This window comes from Anomaloglossus baeobatrachus, chromosome 9 (genome assembly GCF_048569485.1).
Source record: "Anomaloglossus baeobatrachus isolate aAnoBae1 chromosome 9, aAnoBae1.hap1, whole genome shotgun sequence".
Classification (NCBI taxonomy): Eukaryota; Metazoa; Chordata; class Amphibia; order Anura; family Aromobatidae; genus Anomaloglossus; species Anomaloglossus baeobatrachus.
In genome coordinates, this window is record NC_134361.1 from 87,519,586 (window position 1) to 87,539,936 (window position 20,351).

Genomic DNA, 20,351 nt, shown 5'->3' on the forward strand with positions numbered 1-20,351 from the left:
CTGATTCTAGATGGTGCATCCAGAGCTGGGGCGGCCCTCTTCAATGAATTAAGGAATGCAGTGTTTGGGAAGGTGGCCCAAAACTCCATCCGGAGAATCGCAAAGAATGTTTTCTTACATCTGCACAACCTGGACCTGGGCTTCCACCTGAGCAGACAAACCGGAGCATTGTCTAAAGCCATTGATCGTGGTACCAGAGGAATTAGCTTTGTCCTCAGTGCTCTGGTGTTTAATCTGGGACCCACAATGTTTGAGGTTCTCCTCGTTAGCAGTATATTGGTAAGTACTGGAAACTGAGAAGCTTTTTTTTTTTCTGAATCCTTTTTATATTCAATTATATACAGAGCTAAAATTTCATGAATGTCACTTGGACCCCATCATTCTCAAAAATGGGGCATGGGATTGAGGAATCCGCACACAAGCATAGTGCTGAGCTCTCTCTCTAGCTATGAATGACGAATGTTAGTGCCCAAGTGGGAATATCGCTCAATTCATGGCACGTCAAAGCCCCAATGTCGAGAATGGCGAGGGTCCCAGTGGTGGCAATCATATGGCTAGGTCATAACTTGCATTCATTGTACAATCTACTTAAAAACATTGATGAATTGCAGAATATATTTCTCCCCTTGAAGTGCATTGTTTCAGTTCACTGCATTGAATGTCAATAGAAGTGTTGTTAAATAAAATACCTCCGTCGTCAGGATTAGCAAGGGGAATTAACGAACAACTAATTTTTAGCAAAAACAAAATGTTATTTACTTGTATCGCAGAGAAGGAAAGCAGCGGTTATGGCGTTCTATCACAAAGAAACAGAATGTTTGACCTAAAAGCAGCATGGTTTTAGGTTTTGGAGATAAACTAATACTATGGTCTATAATGGCCCAAAAAGGTCCTCCATTAATTGTTTGCTTTTCCAATCATTGGGGGTCTGATGCTTTGTCAGATAATTTCTGTTGCAGTTTGTGATGGGAGAAATTATTTCACCATTGATACTATAACTTGTATACTGTGTATTAAAGGGAAACCTGTCACCGATTCATGCTGCTCAGACCACAGACAGCTTGCATTGGAGCCTGGCTGCAGCCATGGACATTTTTTCTGAAATGCTCTAGGAGAGGACCTGTTGCCTAGAGCGGTGAGGGGAGAAGCCGGCCGAGAGCGGCGCTGGACTAGTCTCTCCTCGCCTGTGCCTATAGTCCCGGACTGGCTTTTGTAAATTAGGTTTTCTCTAAAACGCCAGAGGGTTTCAGAGAAAAATATTTCTGGCTGTGATCGTGCAGCCTGGATCTGATTCATGCTGCCCGTGATTTGGGTAATATGGATCAGGTGAGAGGTTTCCATAATGGACACGTTGTACAATACAGAAAGCTCTAAATTGTTTTTCATTAGCTGATCCAGGGTATAATCTGTTTGGGACATGTCAGGTAATAGCGAATACAATCTACCTGAGCAAGGTCATTTACAAAGAGTATGTCAGCACAAAATGACTGTTCAAACCAAGCACAGGCGCACCCATGTCATGGCCATGCAGTTCAATGCACTTTCTTACCCACTTGTATGCATTGCCACCTTCCTCTACTTCCTGTAAAGCCATGGCTTTCAATCAAGACACAGGATGGTGGGTATAGATACAAAACAAGTCGGTGGGAATATGCACGGGACTGCACGGCCACACAAAGGCTGCACTAAGCGCCTGTACTTGGTTTGAACAGTCATTTTGTGCTGAAGGACTCGCTTTTAAACTCTGCGAGTAATAAAAAAGTACTCAAGTGAAACCGTTTCTTTTCACATAATCATGTCGCCATATTAAAATAGTTTAGGTCACATGACTTTTTTTTTTTTGTTTTTTAGTATTACAAATGTGGAGCTCAGTTTGCGTTTGTTACATTGGGGACCCTGGGAGCCTACACGGCGTTTACCATTGGAATCACACAATGGAGGTAATAACTATAGACATGTGCTAGTCTGCAGAGGCATCGCTTGCAGTAATATGTATCTAACCACGCACCCTCTATACTCACTAATTGCATTACAGAAGTAAAAAAAAATACTATGCAAACTAATCCATCACAGCTTCGGTGGTCCTACGGATTTTATGAACTGTCATGCAGTGATTATGTCCTGACCATCCATACATGACCGCTGCAGCTAATCACTGGCCTCATTGGCTACATGCAATCCATGCAGCCTTCATTACTGAAATAGGTGATCATGGAGTGTAAACTAACACAACTTTTTTTTTTTGAAGTTGATAAAGTGTTTATAGTAATCAATCATCACAGAACACAATTACATTACAAAAGTATTTGGGTAAGTTGGAGACTTGGGCAGAGCAGTGGAAAATTAGGTTTGGACTTGGAGATATCGGTTTCCAACACCTATTTATTATTATTTATGTATAATAATAGTAGTATATATTTTTTATTTTTTTTATTTTAGTTAATCATTTAACATTTGATATCCATATCAAAAGTCAGTTCAGAGATGTTGTCATGATCTGTGTATACCCAAAACACTATAATGAGGGGGTATTCTATAAATCCAGAGTTTTCTACACCAATGTAGTAGAGGATTCTTTACTGTAAGAGCAGTTACACTATGAATGCCTTTGCTAATATTAGTAATAATATTAATATAGTAATAATAATAATTAATATTATTATTGTGGACTAAACTACTGGAGATAGTGACTTGTTCCGAGAATTTTTTTCTGATTCCTATATCAGAAGTCAAAAAGGAATTGTTTTCCCCGGGGTCGGGGGGGAAAAATGGGTTGCCCTAGATAAACTTGTGACTGTTGTATAAATGGATAAACTCCAAAGTAGCCATTTAGTAGATACAATATTCTGTTTCCTGGGTGCAGTTTTGGGGCATAAATCACCACTGTCCTGTGTTCCAGTCTCATTACATAGAAATATGGTACTATTCTATTTTTATTATTTATTGTAGGACAAAATTTAGAATAGAAATGAACAAAGCTGACAACGATGCCGGGAACGCTGCAATAGACTCATTGCTTAATTATGAAACTGTCAAGGTAAGATATTGTCACTTACGGCTTTGCTGCAAATTTATAGCACCAGACAGGTACTTTAACCATGGTGGCACATCCTTTGTTGTACAGTCCTTATCATATAGTATTTGTCACTTATTCATAGGATCTCATAGGATGAGAAATGTACGAATGCCACCACTCCTATAGACAATGTATGAAGCAGTTTTTGCACATGTGACTTTGGGGTATTTTACCATGTAGTGTACTGGAAAACAGCAAAAAATTTCAAGTGCAGGAAAAACTGCAAAAAAAAAACCAATAGTTTTTGGGATATTTTATTCACAGTGTTCACTATATGGTAAAACCGATGTGTTGGTGTGATGTCTCAGGTCGGTACCAGTACATAGACATCAAACATGTATAGTTTTACTTTTATCTAAAGGGTTAAAAAAAATTCACAAGATTGTCCAAAAAAAGTGGCACACTTGTTGCACTATTTTATGGAAAATGTAGCGGGATCTATGGCTCAGTGACTGCTTATTTTGTGCATCTCAGGCTGACGTTTTTAACGGTACCATTTTTGCGCAGATGCTACGTTTTGATCACCTGTTATTGCATTTTGCGCAGAATTTGTAGCGACCAAAAAACGTAATTTTGATGTCTGGAATTTTTTTGCCGTTTACCAATTAGATTAATTGTTTATATATTGGGCGTTTCTGAATGTGGCAATACCAAATATGTGTATATTTTTTATTTTTTTAACCCTTTAGTTTTCAATGGGGCGAAAGGGGGGTGATTTGAACTTTTAGGTTTGTTTTTTTTTTTGTTTTTTTGAAAACTTTTTAACTTTTTTTTTTTTTTTTTTATATTTTACTCCCCTAGGGGACTATATGGATCAGTAGTCTGATTGCTCTTCCATTTCTCCAAATCACAGCTACACAGCTGAGATCTGGAGAAAAGCTGCTTTAATCTCACACACGGCACTCTGCCAGCAGTGAGAGAAAGTGTCTCATGATAGCTACAGGAGTCATCACATGAACCTGTGCCACCACGACAACCACCTGAAGTCACGTGATCATGTCACATAACTTCTGATGGCACAGGACAAGTTGATGCTTACTGCGGCGCCCTGTTACATCTCGCTGTCAGATTTTGACAGTGAGATGTAAGGGGTTAATAGACGCGGGTGGAATGCGATTCCACTCATGCCTGGCAGGCACACAGGTCAGTTGTTGAAATCAACTGACAAGTGCTCGGATCGCCGCAGACTGCCCACAGCAGCCCACGGGGATTATAGTCATAGTGACACAATCCATGACGTACCCAGTATATCATGTGTCCTGAAGAGGTTAAAGGATACGAACACCCTCTTAAGTAGTTTCACTTTTTTTTTTTTTTTTTAAATAAATGCATGAATCTTAGACTAAAAATCATTTTTGCAATTGGGCTTCATTAAAAATATTGCACCCTTTGGCTTTATAAGTCTGTTTGTTTCCCTGCTCGTTCCTGGCTGCAGAATGAGCGTCAGTAAGAGCCAGTCAGCGATCTTATTGTCAAGAGGCGTTTGTAACTGTTTTTTTGTTTTTTGTCCCCCTGTGCTGATTTATGACCACTGACCACATTATTATTATTATTATTATTATTATTATTATTATTAATTATTATCAAAGTTGAGTTGAATTTTGAGGTGTGCGAAAATCAGTTTCAGCTTAGAATAAGATAGATATAAAACTTATAAACTCTCAATCAAAATGGAAGTCACTAATTCTCAGTTACCTTAAAGGGAACCTGTCACCAGATTTGTCCCTTATAAGCTGCGGCCATCACTAGTGGGCCATTATATACAGCATTCCATTAAAGAATACTGTATATTATATAAGAGCCCAGGCCGCTCTATATAACATAAAAAAGATCATTATTATACTGCCCTAGGGGGTGGTCGGGTCCAATGAGCATTGCTGCTCTCGAGTCTGGCGCATCTTCCATCTTGTGCTGTCACCGTCCTCCTTCCTAGCTCCGTGTGGATGATGCGTCCTACGTCATGCACACAGAGGCCTCTATAGCGTTCCTGCGCAGGCGCACTTGCATCTTCCCCGCTGAGGGCAGATCAAAGTAATGTAGTGCGCAGGCACTCTTTGACCTTTCCTTGCACTTACACATTACAGTACTTAGCTCTGCCCTCAGCAGAGCAGATCAAAGTGCGCCTGCGCAGGAGCACAATGGAGGCCTCTATGTGGATGGCATGGGACGTGGCATCCTCATGAAGCTAGGAAGGAGGATGGCGATAAAAGGAAGAGAGGAGGCGTTGGACCAAGACCAGCGATGCCCATCGGACCGGACCGCCCCCTCGGTGAGTATAATAAAGGTGTTTTTTACATTATACAGAGTGGCCTGGGCTCTTATGTACAGTATTCTGGAATGGAATGGGGTATATAAGGGCTGACTGGAGGTGGGGAAAATCCTGGTGACCGGTTCCTTTTTATCTCTAGCCAGCTATGAGGAAGCCAAAACGGTGCAAAATTTTTAATGAAATCCCAACTCCCAAAAAATATTTTTAGCCTAAAATTTAGGCATTTAATTAAAAAAAAAAATAAAGATGCCCACAGAATTTGAGCATAATTTTTAAAGCACTGTTCATTGTTGCATTGTGTCTTATAATCACCGTACATGTTGGTCATTGCCTTTATCTCAACTGTGATAACCAGCACAATATTACAGACGAGGGAATATAGGAGTCTAGCCGTAGGTAAGCATGGCCTGGAGCTAAAACCGCTCATAAAAACACATAGACTTCTTCCTTTTAAATAAATTATGACTTATTTTGGGGCTGTACGTTTATAGGTATCATTTATTTAGTGTGAGGATTTTAGGTCTTGCTTTTTTAGTCGCTGTGTCCTCTCTCTGGCCCTGATCCTTTTGTTTCGGTGCTGTTCATGAGGCTGTGATTGTACCTGAAGCTCATGAGCGTGCCGTTGTGTGCTAAAGTTACATTCGTCATTTGTATCAACCCATTGCTCTCCCACACCCTATATTTACTGCCTTCTGTTGTTTTTTTCCTTTAACTGCAGTATTTCAACAATGAGAAATATGAAGCTGAAAGGTACAATGGATTCTTGAAGACCTACGAAAATGCTTCCCTTAAAACTACCTCAACGCTCGCGCTGCTGAACTTCGGGCAGAGTGTAATATTTAGCGTGGGCCTGACGTCCATCATGGTGCTCGCAAGCAAAGGCATAGTATCAGGTTAGAGGATGATGCATTCTGCTATTCTAGAGACGTATCATGAATAAACATAGAAATACTGAGGAAAATGGTAAATTATGCCCGGACCATGAATGGTTGTGTATGATAATAACTGCTAATGATTTGCAGATTTTGTTTTAGGGCACCCCAAAGGTTTGACACCTGTGATAAGTTACCATCGGTTGTCTTCCTAGTTGAACTCTAGAACAAAGCGGCATTGGTACCTTTTGGAATTATCCTATTTATAGACATAAGCTGGATCATTTGTTGGTACCCCTCATTTAATGAAAGAAAAACCCACAATAGTCACAGAAATAATTTGAATCTGACAAAAGTAACAGTACATAAAAAAAATCTATGAAAATGAACAAATGAAAGTCAGACCTTGCTTTTCAACCCTGCTTCCTCACAATTTTTAAAAACATAAAACTCATGAAATAGGCCTAGACAGAAATGATGGCACCCCTGAAAATAATGTGACAAAAGGGACCTGTTAAATCAAGGTGTGTCCACTCATTAGCATCATAGGTGTCTACAATCTTGTAATCAGTCAGTGGCCTGTATATAGGGCTACAGATACTCACTGTGTTGTTTTGTGACATGGTATGTACCACACTCAACATGGACCAGAGGAAGCGAAGGAAAGTGTTGTCTCAGGAGATTAGAAAGAAAATTATAGACAAGCATGTTAAAGGTAAAAGTTATAAGACGATCTCCAAGCAGCTTGATGTTCCTGTGACTACAGCTACATATATTATGCAGAAATGTAACATCCATGGGACTGTAGCCAACCTCCCTGGACGTGGCCACAGGAGGAAAATTGATGGCAAATCAAAGAGACTGATAATACGAATGGTAACAAAAGAGCTCAGAAAAACTTCTAAAGAGTTTAAAGATGAACTTCAAGCTCAAGGAACATCAGTGTCAGATTGCACCATTCGTCGTTGTTTGAGCCAAAGTGGACTTCATGGAAGACGACCAAGGAGGACACCATTGTTGAAAAAAAAAAAATCATAAAAAAGCCAGACTGGAATTTGCCAAACTACATGTTGACTAGCCACAAAGCTTCTGGGAGAATGTCCTATGGATAGATGAGACAAAAATGGAACTTTGTTGGCAAGGCACATCAGCTCTATGTTCACAGATGGAAAAATGAAGCAGATCAAGAAAAGAACACTGTCCCTACAGTTAAACATGAAGGAGGCTCTGTTATGTTCTGGGGCTGCTTTGCTGCATCTGGCACAGTGTCTTGAATCTGTGCAGGGTACAATGAAATCTCAAGACTATCAAGGGATTCTAGAGAGAAATGTGCTGCCCAGTGTCAGAAAGCTTGGTCTCCGTCGCAGGTCCTTGCAACAGGATAAAGACCCAAAACACATAGTTAAAAACACCCAAGAATGGCTAAGAGGAAACATTGGACTATTGTGAAGTGGCTTCTATGAGCTCTGACCTAAATCCTATAGGGCATTTTTGGAAAGAGCTGAAACATGCCGTCTGGAAAAGGCAATCTTCAAACACCAGACAGCTGGAGCAGTTTGCTCTTGAGGAGTGGCCAAAATACCTGTTGAGAGACGCAGAAGTCTCAGTGACCGTTACAGGAATCGTTTGATTGCAGTGATTGCCTCCAAAAGGTTGTGCAACAATATATTCCATTAAAGAGGGAATTCTCATTTCTGTCCAATATAATTAAGCCAGGCACTCCAAAGTGATGCAAAACGATGATTTTTATTAACAGCCAACAGTTCAGTCATCAGACGTTTCGGTCACAATATAGACCTTCATCGATAGAAACTAGCTGTGTGTGTATGAATGTAGAAAATTGAGACCAACTAATCATTCATTTCTGGTTTCTTCATGATATGTGGCGAAGAAGATGGAAAATTGTATAAAGGTGTAAACAGTTGGTGCCTAATGATGATAAGGTAAAATCAACTAATAGTATTCCAGGCAATCAAAGTCTTTGGGAATGACAACCAGGATCGTTAAAAAAAAAAGGTCTTTCCGCACACCAGTGGCAGATACCGCGTGCGTTCCCATTTTCTTGACACCAGTAAGCTGTGGACGCCAGACCACTTAGAGCAGTTGTGACTGTTCAGTTACCCATATACATCATATATATCATCAATGTTGCATTCCCATTACAGCATTAACCCACCATGCTATGACCTAAGTGATTCTTGGATCCCTTTACACTAACGGTAGATATCGCGTGCATTTCTACTCTACATCAAAAAAATTTTTTTGATACATCCTATTTTTTCGTTCCTTTTTTCTCCCGATCCTGAATGACTGAACTGTTGGCTGTTGTTAATAAAAATCATTGTTTTGCATCATTTTGGAGTGCCTGGCTTAATTATATTGTTCTACGGAGTTGGATCCTACTAGAGCACCCATTCGTTAGCAGAAGTGCTGAGTCCACTTACATTATCATTTCTGTACAGGCCTATTTCAGGAGATTTATTTATTTTTATATTTATTTATTTTTTTAAATTCTGTGGAAGCATGATTGAGAAGCAATGTCTGACTTTCATTTGTTAATTTTCATAGATTTTTTATTTATTATTGCTTTTGTCAGATTTAGGCTACTTTCACACATCAGTTTTCTGCATTCAGGCACAATCCTTTTTTTTCCTGAGCCAACGGATCCGGCAAAAAATGTAAAAACAGTATCCACCGGATCCGTTTTTTAACGAATTTTCGTTTTTTCCGTTTTCCGTTTTTCGATGCCGTTATGCCGGATGCGTAAAAAAAAAACTGATTCGTTTTGCATTCGTTTTGCATCCGTTTTGTCCGGGGTTTTTTTGCTGGATCCGTTTTTTCAAAACATTGGAGCATGCTCAGTTTACAAAAACGGATCCGGCAGCCACATCCATTTTTTGGCGCATTGCGCCGGATCCGACATCCATAGGCTTTTATTGTAAAACGCGCCGGATCCGGCGCGATTCGGTTTTTTTGCCGGACAAAAAAACATTACAAGATACGTTGCCTCCGGCCGCCGCTTTAATTAATTTTGCCGCATCTGGAAAAAAACGGATGCAACGCAAAGCCATCAGGCACAATCCGGTAACAATGCAAATCTGTGGGGATAAAACTGATGCGGTACCGGATCCGTTTTACCCGTTTTCTTCCGGATTGTGCCTGATGGAAAAAATTTGATGTGTGAAAGTAGCCTAAGGTATTTCTGTGACCATTGTGGGTTTTTCTTTCATGAAACGAAGGGTTCCAACAATTTTGCCCACGTGTGTAAGGCTACTTTCACACATCCGGTTTGAGCACTGCGGCTCAATCCGGCTGTGAAACCTTGAAGTTTTTACATGCGGCCCGTCCGTTTTTTTCCGGTTGAGGCACACTACTGAGCATGCGCAGTGGAAGAAACCGCATGCGGCGTCCGGATGCGTTTTTTGCCGCATCCGGCGTCCATAGGTATGCATTGAAAAATGTGCCGCAGTGGCTGGATGCGGCGCGATGCGTTTTTTTTTTGCTGGAGCAAAAAACGTACCAGGGAACGTTCCATCCGGCCGCCGCATCGGCTAAATCTGCCGCATGCGGCAAAAACCGGACAGAACACAAGCCCATGCGGTGCCAATGCAAGTCAATGCTGGAAAAAACGAAACCGGCGACAAAAAAAAAACGGTTTCATTTTTTCAGCAGAGCGCCGTATTGTGCCTCACTGCTACAACCGGATGTGTGAAAGTAGCCTTAGGCTGCTTTTACACATCAGTTTTTTGGCATCAGGCACAATCCGGCGAAAAAACTGATATGACAGATCCGGCGGAAAAACGGAGCAGTTGCATCAGTTTTTCCCATCAGTTCCTTCAGTTTTTGGACGGATCCGTTGTGATTTTGAGCATTCTGAGCATTCTCAGTTTAAAAAACCGGCGACGGCGGTCGTATGCGTTTTTTGCCACATTACGCCAGATACGGCGTCCATAGGCTTCCATTATAAAACATGCCGTCCGGCGCAATACAGTTTTTCGCTGCAGACAAAAAACGTTCCCCTCAGCGTTCCATCCGGCCGCCGGACAAGCAAATTTTGCCAGATGGAACGCAAGGCCATCCGGCACAATCCGGCACTAATAGAAGTCTATATGGGAAAAAACGGATCCGGCGGCAACAGACGCCGCATCCGTTTTTTTCAGGTTTTTGCTGGATTGTGCCTGATGGCAAAAAACTGATGTGTGAAAGCAGCCTAACTGTTCCTGTTTATTACTCTTTAGCTTCCAGTATCATTTTGTATTTCAACTTTTGTCTTTCTCCTTCCAGGAAATCTAACTATCGGAGACCTGGTCATGGTAAATGGGCTTCTTTTCCAGCTCTCCCTGCCTCTAAACTTCCTGGGAACCGTATACAGAGAGACCAGACAAGCCCTCATTGATATGAACACCCTCTTTACCCTCCTGAGTGTAGACACGAAGATTAAGGTGACTGCTTGGAATAGATGCATTTTGTTTTTTGCTGTTGCGCTTATTGATGTCCTTATTTGACTGACATCTAGATACTGTATACATTAGCTATACATTGATATCACAGGGTCTTGTCAGTTTTGGTGCCCTTCTGTTACAGGATTCTTTTACAATTACACTGAATCCTTTTTGAAACGCAAGGTTAGTTTAGGAGCTTTAATGCAGCCGATTAAATTGACAATGTATGAAATTATTCAGTCTGTTCATGACATATATTGGGAGTTGAGCCCAGCTTTACATTTTGGCTTAGGCTTGTCTTTAAAGGAGGATTACCGTAGCCCTTCAGTCATTGGTACAAATCCCTTTTTGATTTGTTGGCAGTGGCGTAGATGACCTTTATTCCAGTGCTCCAAGACAATGTGTCCTCTCTCCTCCAGCCGTTTGCCAGCCTTTTCAGAAGGCATCTTTGGTTAACCATCCAGAAAATATTAACTTTCTAGAGTATTAATTTGGACTCGAGTCATATTGCTGCTTGGTATTTCCAATTAGACTTTAAAAGTTGCGTTCAGAGTCAATTATTAGTTTTAAAAAAATCAATAATTAGATTTTATTTTTGCCATTTTATGAAAATGAGAATGGTGTTACCTTTTGTGATCTTCATGGTTACATCCTTATTTTTATACAGAGGTTAAAGAAGACCTATTATTGGATACGCTCCACTGATCTTGGAACAATTTTTCTTTTCTTTTTTTTTTCTCCACTTCCCTCTCTTCCAAAGTTACGCCCACAGAATTAAAGGTGCACATTTTCTCATCAACTAACTGGGCGTATAACACAAAATTTCTCCGAGGGCATTTGCTTTTTTTTTTACCTTTGATACCGGCCAATCAAAACACAGCCACGCCTACATAGACGTTCTTTTATATACGCCCAGTCGGTTGAAGGGAAAACTTGCATCTTTTTTTTTTTTCGGGGGACATAGTTTTGGAACAGAGGGGCACAGAGGTAAGAGAAAAATTGTTCCAGAATAAGTGGAGCATCACGAATTGGAGGAGGTACTCAGTTTAAATTAAAATATCCAATGAAAGGTTCCCTTTAACATTTTGTAGAGGGTAAAACAACAAAACCCACATCTGTAACACCTGCCTGGATCCACAGACTCAGACAGGCTGTAATGGACAGGTTAGAGGGAAGCCACTCACCAAGCAGAACCCCTAGAACCATGAAACCCTTTAACCCCTATACAGGGATTTGGAATTACACAGGGCCCCGGTAATCACTACCTGTGGAAGGCTGCAGTCCAATGAGAGTAGTAGTCAGGCAGGATCAAACCAGGAATTGCAGAACAGGGACAGAATCAGGCAGGCAAGGACGTAATCCGGAAACCAAGCAGAGGTCAAATCCGGGACTGGCGGCGAGGTACAGAAACGGCAGGCAGAAGGGTAGTCAGAAAACAAGCAGAAGTCAGAACACAGGGGTCACTAATCAAAACAGGGAGGGAGCCAGGTAACATGAAAACAGAACTATCTCTGGCAGTGGTCAGCAGACAGGAGAGGAATTAAGAAGGGTGTGGTGTCTTCCCATTTGGCTGTAGCTGAATGATGACAACCTCAGCTGTGAGACACCCACCACCTACAGTCAGCCAGTGGTTCTGCAGATCCCAAGGAAACCCAGCCCAGTGGATGAGCGGAGCCTGTGCCCACCGGCACCGCTGGCATCGACTCCTCTCCCATCACCAGCACTATCCACGGCGGGAACACGGCGTCGCCTGGATATTGAAGTAGAAGTTGCTGGAGCGGACTCCGGTTGTGACGTAACAGTATCAATGGGAGATTGTAAATGAAAGTGCTTTTCCCACTTAAGGCTATATGCGCACACTGCAGTTTTGTCTCTTCATCGAAAAACGCACCCTCTGTTAGAAAAATTCACCTCTGGCCAAAAAAACCCACATATTTTTGGTGCGGTTTTTGGGTGTGCTTGTGCCCATGCATTTTTTCACTATAGTCAATGGAAAAAAACGGGTCAAAAACCCGGAAAGAATTGACATGCTACTTTTTTTCTGCAACCAAAACTGCAAGGAAAAAAAGAAGCAACCTGTACACAGCCTTTCTGAATGTTTATAGACTTTGCTGGGGAAGCAAAGACATGCAGTTTAGGGCAACAAACTGCACCCAAAACTGCATAAAAAAAAACGCATGAAAAACTGCACTGTTCGCACAGGGCCTAAAGTCCAAAAAAAAAATTTGAAATCTGTATCGATGTATTCATAAAGGGGACCTGTCAGGTGCAATATACACCCAGAACCATGAGCAGTTCTGGGTGCATATTGCTAATCCCTGCCTAACCGTCCCTGTATACACTAGCATAGATAGAGATCTTTAGAAAAAGTATTTGTAAAAATCCTTTATGATATGCTAATGAGTACAGGGACTAGTTGCAAGGGCGTTATTCTGCGCTCTTAGCATGGTAGGACACCCACAGGGACATACTAACATGCTATTCAATGCCCACTGCCCAGTATCCTCATCGGCGGTGACACGCGTACCTGTGTCCGTTCCACCGCCTCAGAATGCTGGGAATGGGGTCAGTGTACATGATCAGAAGTCACCGACACTTCCAGCAGTCATGCGCATTACACCAGTTTGAAACCGGGACGTGTACCGCCAGCTTCATAGTGCGCATGACCGGAAGTTTGGGGATCATGTGCACTGAGCAGAAATCCAGCGCGGTGGCAGCAGAGGTGAGAACGACCATGCCTCTGACTGCGAATTTATTAGCATGTTAGTACGCACCTGTGGGTGTGCATACATGCTAAGGGGGCCAACTAGTCAAGGGAACAAACGCCCTTGCGACTAGTCCCTGGCCTCATTTGCATATTATACAGGATCTTTAGAAATACTTTTTCTAAAGATCTCTTTATATACACTACTAGATACAGGGACAGTGAGTCAGGAATAACTATTATGCACCCAGATCTGCTTGTGGTTCTGGGTGCATATTGCACCTGACAGGTTCCCTTTAATATTCAGTTACTGTATTTCTCATCCATGCTAGATTTACACATTTGACAACCACTATTTCAGCTATTACAGTGCTGTGGGGCTCTCACTTAGGCCATAAATGGCTTTTATAATCTTCCATTTTACAGTTAGTCATTGTATACGTCCAATTTCTGTAGCAGGTCTGTCATCTCATATCAGGGATAAGATGAGATATTTCGGCAGTACCTGTACAGTTAGATTTCCAGGATTTTACGTTGATGGCCAGTCGGTGAGTTGGGTCATCAATGTTTTCTCGCTCGTGTTTCTTTGGCCCTTTTCCATGAAGATCGTTTTAGCTCCTGCCATTGGAAAGCTAAGTGTGTCAAAAAAATGGAAAAGTAAAACAAGGATATTGAGGATATTTTGTGTCGCATTGGATAATTGAATGTAAGTGAAACCAGATAGTGTAGCTGAATGTGAACTGCCAAACCATAACCACATACCGTGCCAAATGGCCACATGGTTTTTCCAGTTGCCGTACGTGTGGGCATGGCTTGACTAGTCTCAACCTTTTGATCAATTAACGCTAATTGTTTTTCTGCTGTTGTAACTAGTTATAACCTTTTTTCTTATTCCTTTAAGAACAAAGAGCTTGCCCCTCCATTACTGATCACCCCCCAGACAGCCACCATTACATTTGAAGATGTATATTTTGAATACATGGAGGGACAGAAGGTCTTGGATGGTATTTCTTTTGAAGTACCCGCAGGAAAGAAAATAGCCATTGTCGGTGGTAGTGGTTCAGGGTAAGCATATATTGATATATTTTTGCAGTTGGTTTGCTGTTTTTTTGCTTATGTTCATCTTTTTTTATTAAAAGGAAGCCTGTCTTATAAAAGATGCTATTAACCTTCAGATATGAGGGTAATCTACAGGTTAATATGAAGCTGCCTAGCATCAACACTGAGAGACGCACTGCCAGGAGGAAATTAACTTTATTCCCCCAGCAGCCTCAGGCTTTCAGCCATAGAGATGGCCGTGGCTGTAAGCACACCCCGGCAGTATCTGACAGCTGGCCCTAATATCAGTAGGCTTTTGCTATGTAATCTAAGAGCAGCAGGATGCAGAGGCACAAAGCCTGATTCCAGCAATGTATCACTTACTAGGCTGTCTGCTGTTTCAATAAAATCAGTGTTTTATCAGCAGGAGATTATCATATGACTTGTGTCACAGGGTGTGACTAGGTTACTTGGAAGAGGGGCACCTACACTGGCTTCAGAGCTAGGGGGTGGCCTTAGCTGTTCCTGTTCCCAAAGATACATATAATGGTGACTACAGTATTTTTCGTTTTATAAGACGCACCGAATTATAAAACGCACCCCAAATTTAGAGATTAAAAAAGGTAAAAAAAAATATATGGGGTCTGTTTTATAATCCGCTGCTGTCTTATCAGAGAGGCGGCGGCAGTCACAGGAGGCAGGGGCGGTGGTGGAGCATGTCGTTGCTGCGAGGGTGGTGCAGAGGGGGGACCAAATGCTCACAGCAGCGCTGTGCTGCGGCAGCGGGCAATGCTCTGTGCTGGGGCGGCCGGCACTGCTCTGTGCTGGTGCTGGTGCTCGCTGTGAGCGGCGAGGCACTGGCCATTCTAAAGATGTCAGCGGTGCGGGCTACAAAGAAATGGCGGTCGGAGTCGGCACATGCGCAGATGAGAGCTTGAGCAGAGAGCTCCATCTGTGCATGCGCCGACTCTCCGTGCTATCATTTGAAGAACTTGCTGTCGACATCTTCAGAATGGCCTGTGCCTCGCTGCCCGCCCGCAACAAAGAGCATCGTTACCCGCCCGCCGCACAGAGCAGCGCCCACAGCACAGCGCATGGCATTGACCTGCCTCCTGTGACCCCTCTCCACCACCCCCCGGTAAGCTACATTCGGATTTTAAGATGCACCCCTCATTTTCCTCCCAAATTTTTGGGGAGGAAAAGTGCATCCTATAATACGAAAAATACGGTATATTTGGGCTGCCTTCCTAACCCTAGCTAATGATTAGCCCTGTTTTATACCCCTTCTCCCCCACCCTCTGGGAGGGCCGGGAAAGGAGTGGTTTATCCCACACAAATAAACAGACCATGAAAAACTCAAACTCATTGCAAACATACACAGAGGAAAGACAATATGTGCTCAGGAGGAAATAAACAGACAACAAGGATGTTTCCACAACACACCAAATAACACTCAGGAGATCAGCAGAACAAGATCACTACAGCACAAGAACCAGTATCGCAAATGAGGCTATAGTCAGTATGGGGGAACAGGCTGCACCATCTTTTAAAGGTTGGAGGCGGCTGTGATAGGTCTCCTGTTACTTGTCACCTTCGCAGCAATCCACAGGCTAGCAGAAATTAACTACTGCCAGATCAGCAATAAGCACACAACACACAACTGGTCGACGCCCGAGTCTGACTGTGGAATTCAAAAGCACCAGGGAAACCATAGTGTGATGTGTCGGAATCTGCAGTGTGAACAGGGCGAGAAGTCAACATGACACTCCAATGAGTTTTTTTTTTAAACTCGTTTTATTGAAGGTTAAGTAAGACATTACATTATAGGATAAGTCAGCAATTTGTACTTTACAAGTATACACGTATACTGTTTGATAAGCATAGTAATAAAGCAACATCAATTAAATCCACAACTATTACATACAATCTGGCCTTAGCACATTAATCATTGCAGAGGTGTCAGTTCATGAAACATATCCATTCTGGGGCGAGAAGCCCACCTCAATAAGAGAAGCGCAACCCAGATTACAGAGGTCTCGTAATATCCCCAATACATTATATCATAAACCACGTGTTTCTCCTTTCCACCCATCAGAATACCATTAGTTACTATCACGCCAGTACCGACTGTAGGCTATCAGCCAGGGAGCCGGGCGATCCACCGGTCAAGGGCGAGCCCATCCATCTACCCCATATTTTGTCAAATTTATTTAATGATCCCCTTATCTTATAAACATAGTGTTCTGACGGAATTATAGCATTTACCAACGCAATCCATGAGGCTCTAGCTGGCGGGTGGATGCCCATCCAGTTTAGTATAATGCCCTTCCGGGCCAAAAATAATACCTTTTTTATTAGTAAATTTTCATTTTGGGACCAGGAGCGTACGTCCACCACCCCAAACAGACACAGAATTGGGCACAGAGCCATTCCTTTCTGAAGTATGGTGGATAGAGTCGTTACAACCTCGCTCCAATAGGAGAGAATGACCCGGCAATCCCATATCATGTGCCAGAAATCAGCACCGTCTCTCCCGCATCTTGGACAACCCACCCCCACCAGATTATTCGCCTTTTTCATCTTGTTCAATCTTTGAGGAGTCATATAACTTTGGTGTATTATGTATAGCTGAATCAGTCTATTATTGACTGCAGGAGAGACTAGCGTGTGGGATTCGACAATGTCGTCCCACACTACATCATCAATTTCAGGGATCCTGACACTCCACCTCTCCCGGACAGAAAGAGGACTGTTCATGGCCTTGGCCCGGATAAGGGAGGAATACAGTTTGGAAATGAGGCCTCCAGGGCCCTGTGATCTGATAATTCCAATGACTGGAAAGGAAGAGAATCTAATCCCACGACCAGAGAACTGAGCCCGAAAGGCGTGCCTAATCTGGAGATACTGAAACCCATGAGATTCCGGCAAGTCAAATTCTGCACGCAGCTGCGCAAAGGGGCGGAGATCACCATCCCGGACCAGTGATCCCAAGGAGACTATTCCTCGATTCCTCCATTCGCCAAACCCCGGCAGCCCACAAAAGTGTGGAAGGTCCAGGTTATCCCATATTGGTATCTCAGTTGGCATATCATGGAAACCAAAAATGGTTTTAGCCTCCCTCCAGACCCTGGCCCCCAGTTTGTGTATTGGGAGGACACGACCCTCAGGAGCCCTCTTGTGGTCCGTCAACAATGGCCATAGGAGATCCATACCTGTGAACTCTGCCAGAAGACCCTCCGGAGAACCCCTCAACCCAGGAAGTGTCCAATGTCCCAAATATTTCAATTGTCCGGCCAAATAGTATAAGTACAGATGAGGAAGGGCCATACCCCCCATGTCCTTGGGTCTCTGCAATTTGGCCAACTGGACCCTTGATCTGGAAGGACCCCAGACAAAGGTGATCATCAAAGATTCCAGGGACCGAAAGAAAGAGCGGGGAATCTGTACGAATACATGTTGGGTTATGTAAAGACACTTTGGTTGCACTATCATTTTAAGGAGATTAATCCTTCCCGCCACTGAGAGCGGGAGTTGGCTCCATCTATTAAATTTCTCCCCGAGGTGTGATAATAAGGGGGCAATGTTTCTTGCTATCATCTCCGAAGGGTTTCCCGTCAATATAATCCCCAGGTATTTAAAATGATCCACCACTGGAACTCTACAGATGTGGGTATTCATCATTTCCTCCCTGTCCCGGGATAGGAAGAGAAGGTACGATTTTGACCAATTTATTGACAGGCCCGAGAACTCCCCGAATCGGTCGATTAACTCTACGGCTCTAGGAATGGAGGAATCCGGATCAGAAGCAAACAATAACAGGTCGTCTGCATACAGAGACAAACGTTCATCTCCCTTACGGTGTCTCACTCCCCGGTAGATTGGGTCCGTCCGAATGCGCACTGCCAACGGTTCCATGGCGAGGGCGAACAGAAGAGGGGATAGAGGACATCCCTGCCTAGTTCCCCTCCCCAAATGGAAGGTTTCCGATACTCCGCCTCCCACCTGAATGTTAGCCGTTGGGGCTTTATAAATAATCTCAATCCATCTAATAAAATCGTTGCCGAAACCAAATGCCCGCAGTACCTCCAGCAGGTATGGCCATTCTATAGAGTCAAAGGCCTTGGCCGCATCCAAGGAGACCAAAGCCCAATCCTCCTCTAACTTGGTGCCCATCTGTAGAATCACCTGTGCCCTCCTCAGATTATCCGAGGTACTTCTACCCGGAATGAATCCAGACTGATCCTCATGTATTATGGAGGAGATCACTTTATTGAGTCTAGTTGCTAGAATTTTGGTAAGAATTTTGTAATCAGAGTTCAACAGAGAGATCGGTCTGTATGAGCCACAATCCAGTGGATCCTTATCTGGTTTCAATAGTAGCACGATGGTTGCCTCATAGAAGGAATCAGGCAACCGTCCCCTGCGGAACGAAGCCTCAGCCGTCTCCAGGAGAGCTGGAATCAGCTCCCCCCTATACTTGTCGAATATCTCAATCGGGAGTCCGTCCGGGCCAGGCGCCTTACCCCTATTGAGGGCTCCCATCGCCTCCACCATCTCTTCCATGCTAATGGGCTCACCCAAGGCCGACCTCTGGGCCAAAGTCAATCTGGGAAACTCCAGATCCCGCAAGTATTCAATGATCTCCTCCCTTGACACAGCCAGCCTGGACTCATATAGGTTCCTATAGAAGTCCAGAAACACCTTCAGGATGCCAGTGACGGAGGTGATTGATTCGCCACCGGAGTCTCTGATCTTAAGGACCGCAGGTGAGCTAGTGGATTGGCGCACCAGGAACGCTAGTAAACTACTAGATTGGTTCCCTTGCTCAAAATATCTCTGGTTCATGAAGAAGACATGCCTCTTAGCCTTATCCTGCAGGAACAAAAGATATTTCCTCCCAGCCTGTAGCCACTGGAATCTGTTTCCTTCAGAAGGGTCTGAGGTAAATCTATGTTCAAGCATTCTATTTTGAGTGGCCAATTCCTCCTCCTCTCTGGCCGCCTGTTTCTTGACATAAGAGATAGAAGAGTGACAGCATCCCCTCAAATACGCCTTAAGCGCGTCCCAATAGGCCGAGTGATTCTCTTCCACGGAGTTCGTCTCGGTGTATGCCCTGAGCTGATCAGGAATCCTATCATTGGTACCAAAGAGTGACAGCCACCAAGGGTTAATCTTCCGTGACACTTTACGAGACTTACAACCCTCCCACTTAATGCTGACAAATACCGGAGAGTGGTCTGATACTGATCTGGGTAGATGACACACCGATTGTATATGGGCACAGACTCTTTCATTTCCACAGATGTAATCAATTCTAGACAATGAGTTTTTCCCTGGGGTATAACATGTATATTCTCTCAGTACTGGGTTAAAAAACCGCCACATGTCACACCACCCCACCTCCTGTAGGAATGCACTCAGTCTAGTTTGCATCGTGGGGGAGATCGGGACCTGTCGGGTGTTGAATCTATCCAGCCCTGTGTTACTAATCAAATTGAAGTCCCCCATGCAGAGCACCAAGGCTTGTGGGAATTGTGAGGCAAACTTAGCCGCTTCATACAAAATTGAGATTCCCATCGCAGGGGGGGATGTATATGGCCAAGATCACTATCATGATCCCATCGATGTGAGCCTGGATAAACACATACCTCCCATCATTATCCTTTATAATCTTACCCGGGTCCCACCGCAATGCTTTATGGACTAGTACCGATACTCCCCTCGAATATGAGGAATGAACAGAGTGAGCTGACCATTGAACCCAAGGCTTCTGGAGCACTCTCGTGGTTTCCAACAACAAATGGGTCTCTTGTAAACATACAATCTGAGCTTTGGATTTTTTGATATGTGCAAATACTGCCGCCCTTTTCCTGGATGTGCCCAGCCCCCTAACATTCCATGTCATCAAGCTTAAAGCCATTGAAATGTATCTCGTACTGAATTAATAGGG

At 43.3% G+C, this 20,351-nt stretch overlaps 1 protein-coding gene across 2 annotated transcripts in view; it reads left to right on the forward strand.

Moving 5' to 3' along the window:
• Positions 1 to 20,351, forward strand: part of ABCB7 (ATP binding cassette subfamily B member 7) — a 173,072-nt gene that overhangs the window by 132,973 nt on the left and 19,748 nt on the right. For both annotated transcript variants that reach the window (XM_075323860.1, XM_075323861.1), the window contains 6 exons: positions 11 to 279; positions 1,852 to 1,940; positions 2,950 to 3,037; positions 6,064 to 6,238; positions 10,502 to 10,659; positions 14,265 to 14,428. In XM_075323860.1, the coding sequence (XP_075179975.1) occupies positions 11 to 279; positions 1,852 to 1,940; positions 2,950 to 3,037; positions 6,064 to 6,238; positions 10,502 to 10,659; positions 14,265 to 14,428 (943 nt within the window). The remainder of the gene's footprint in view (positions 1 to 10; positions 280 to 1,851; positions 1,941 to 2,949; positions 3,038 to 6,063; positions 6,239 to 10,501; positions 10,660 to 14,264; positions 14,429 to 20,351) is intronic.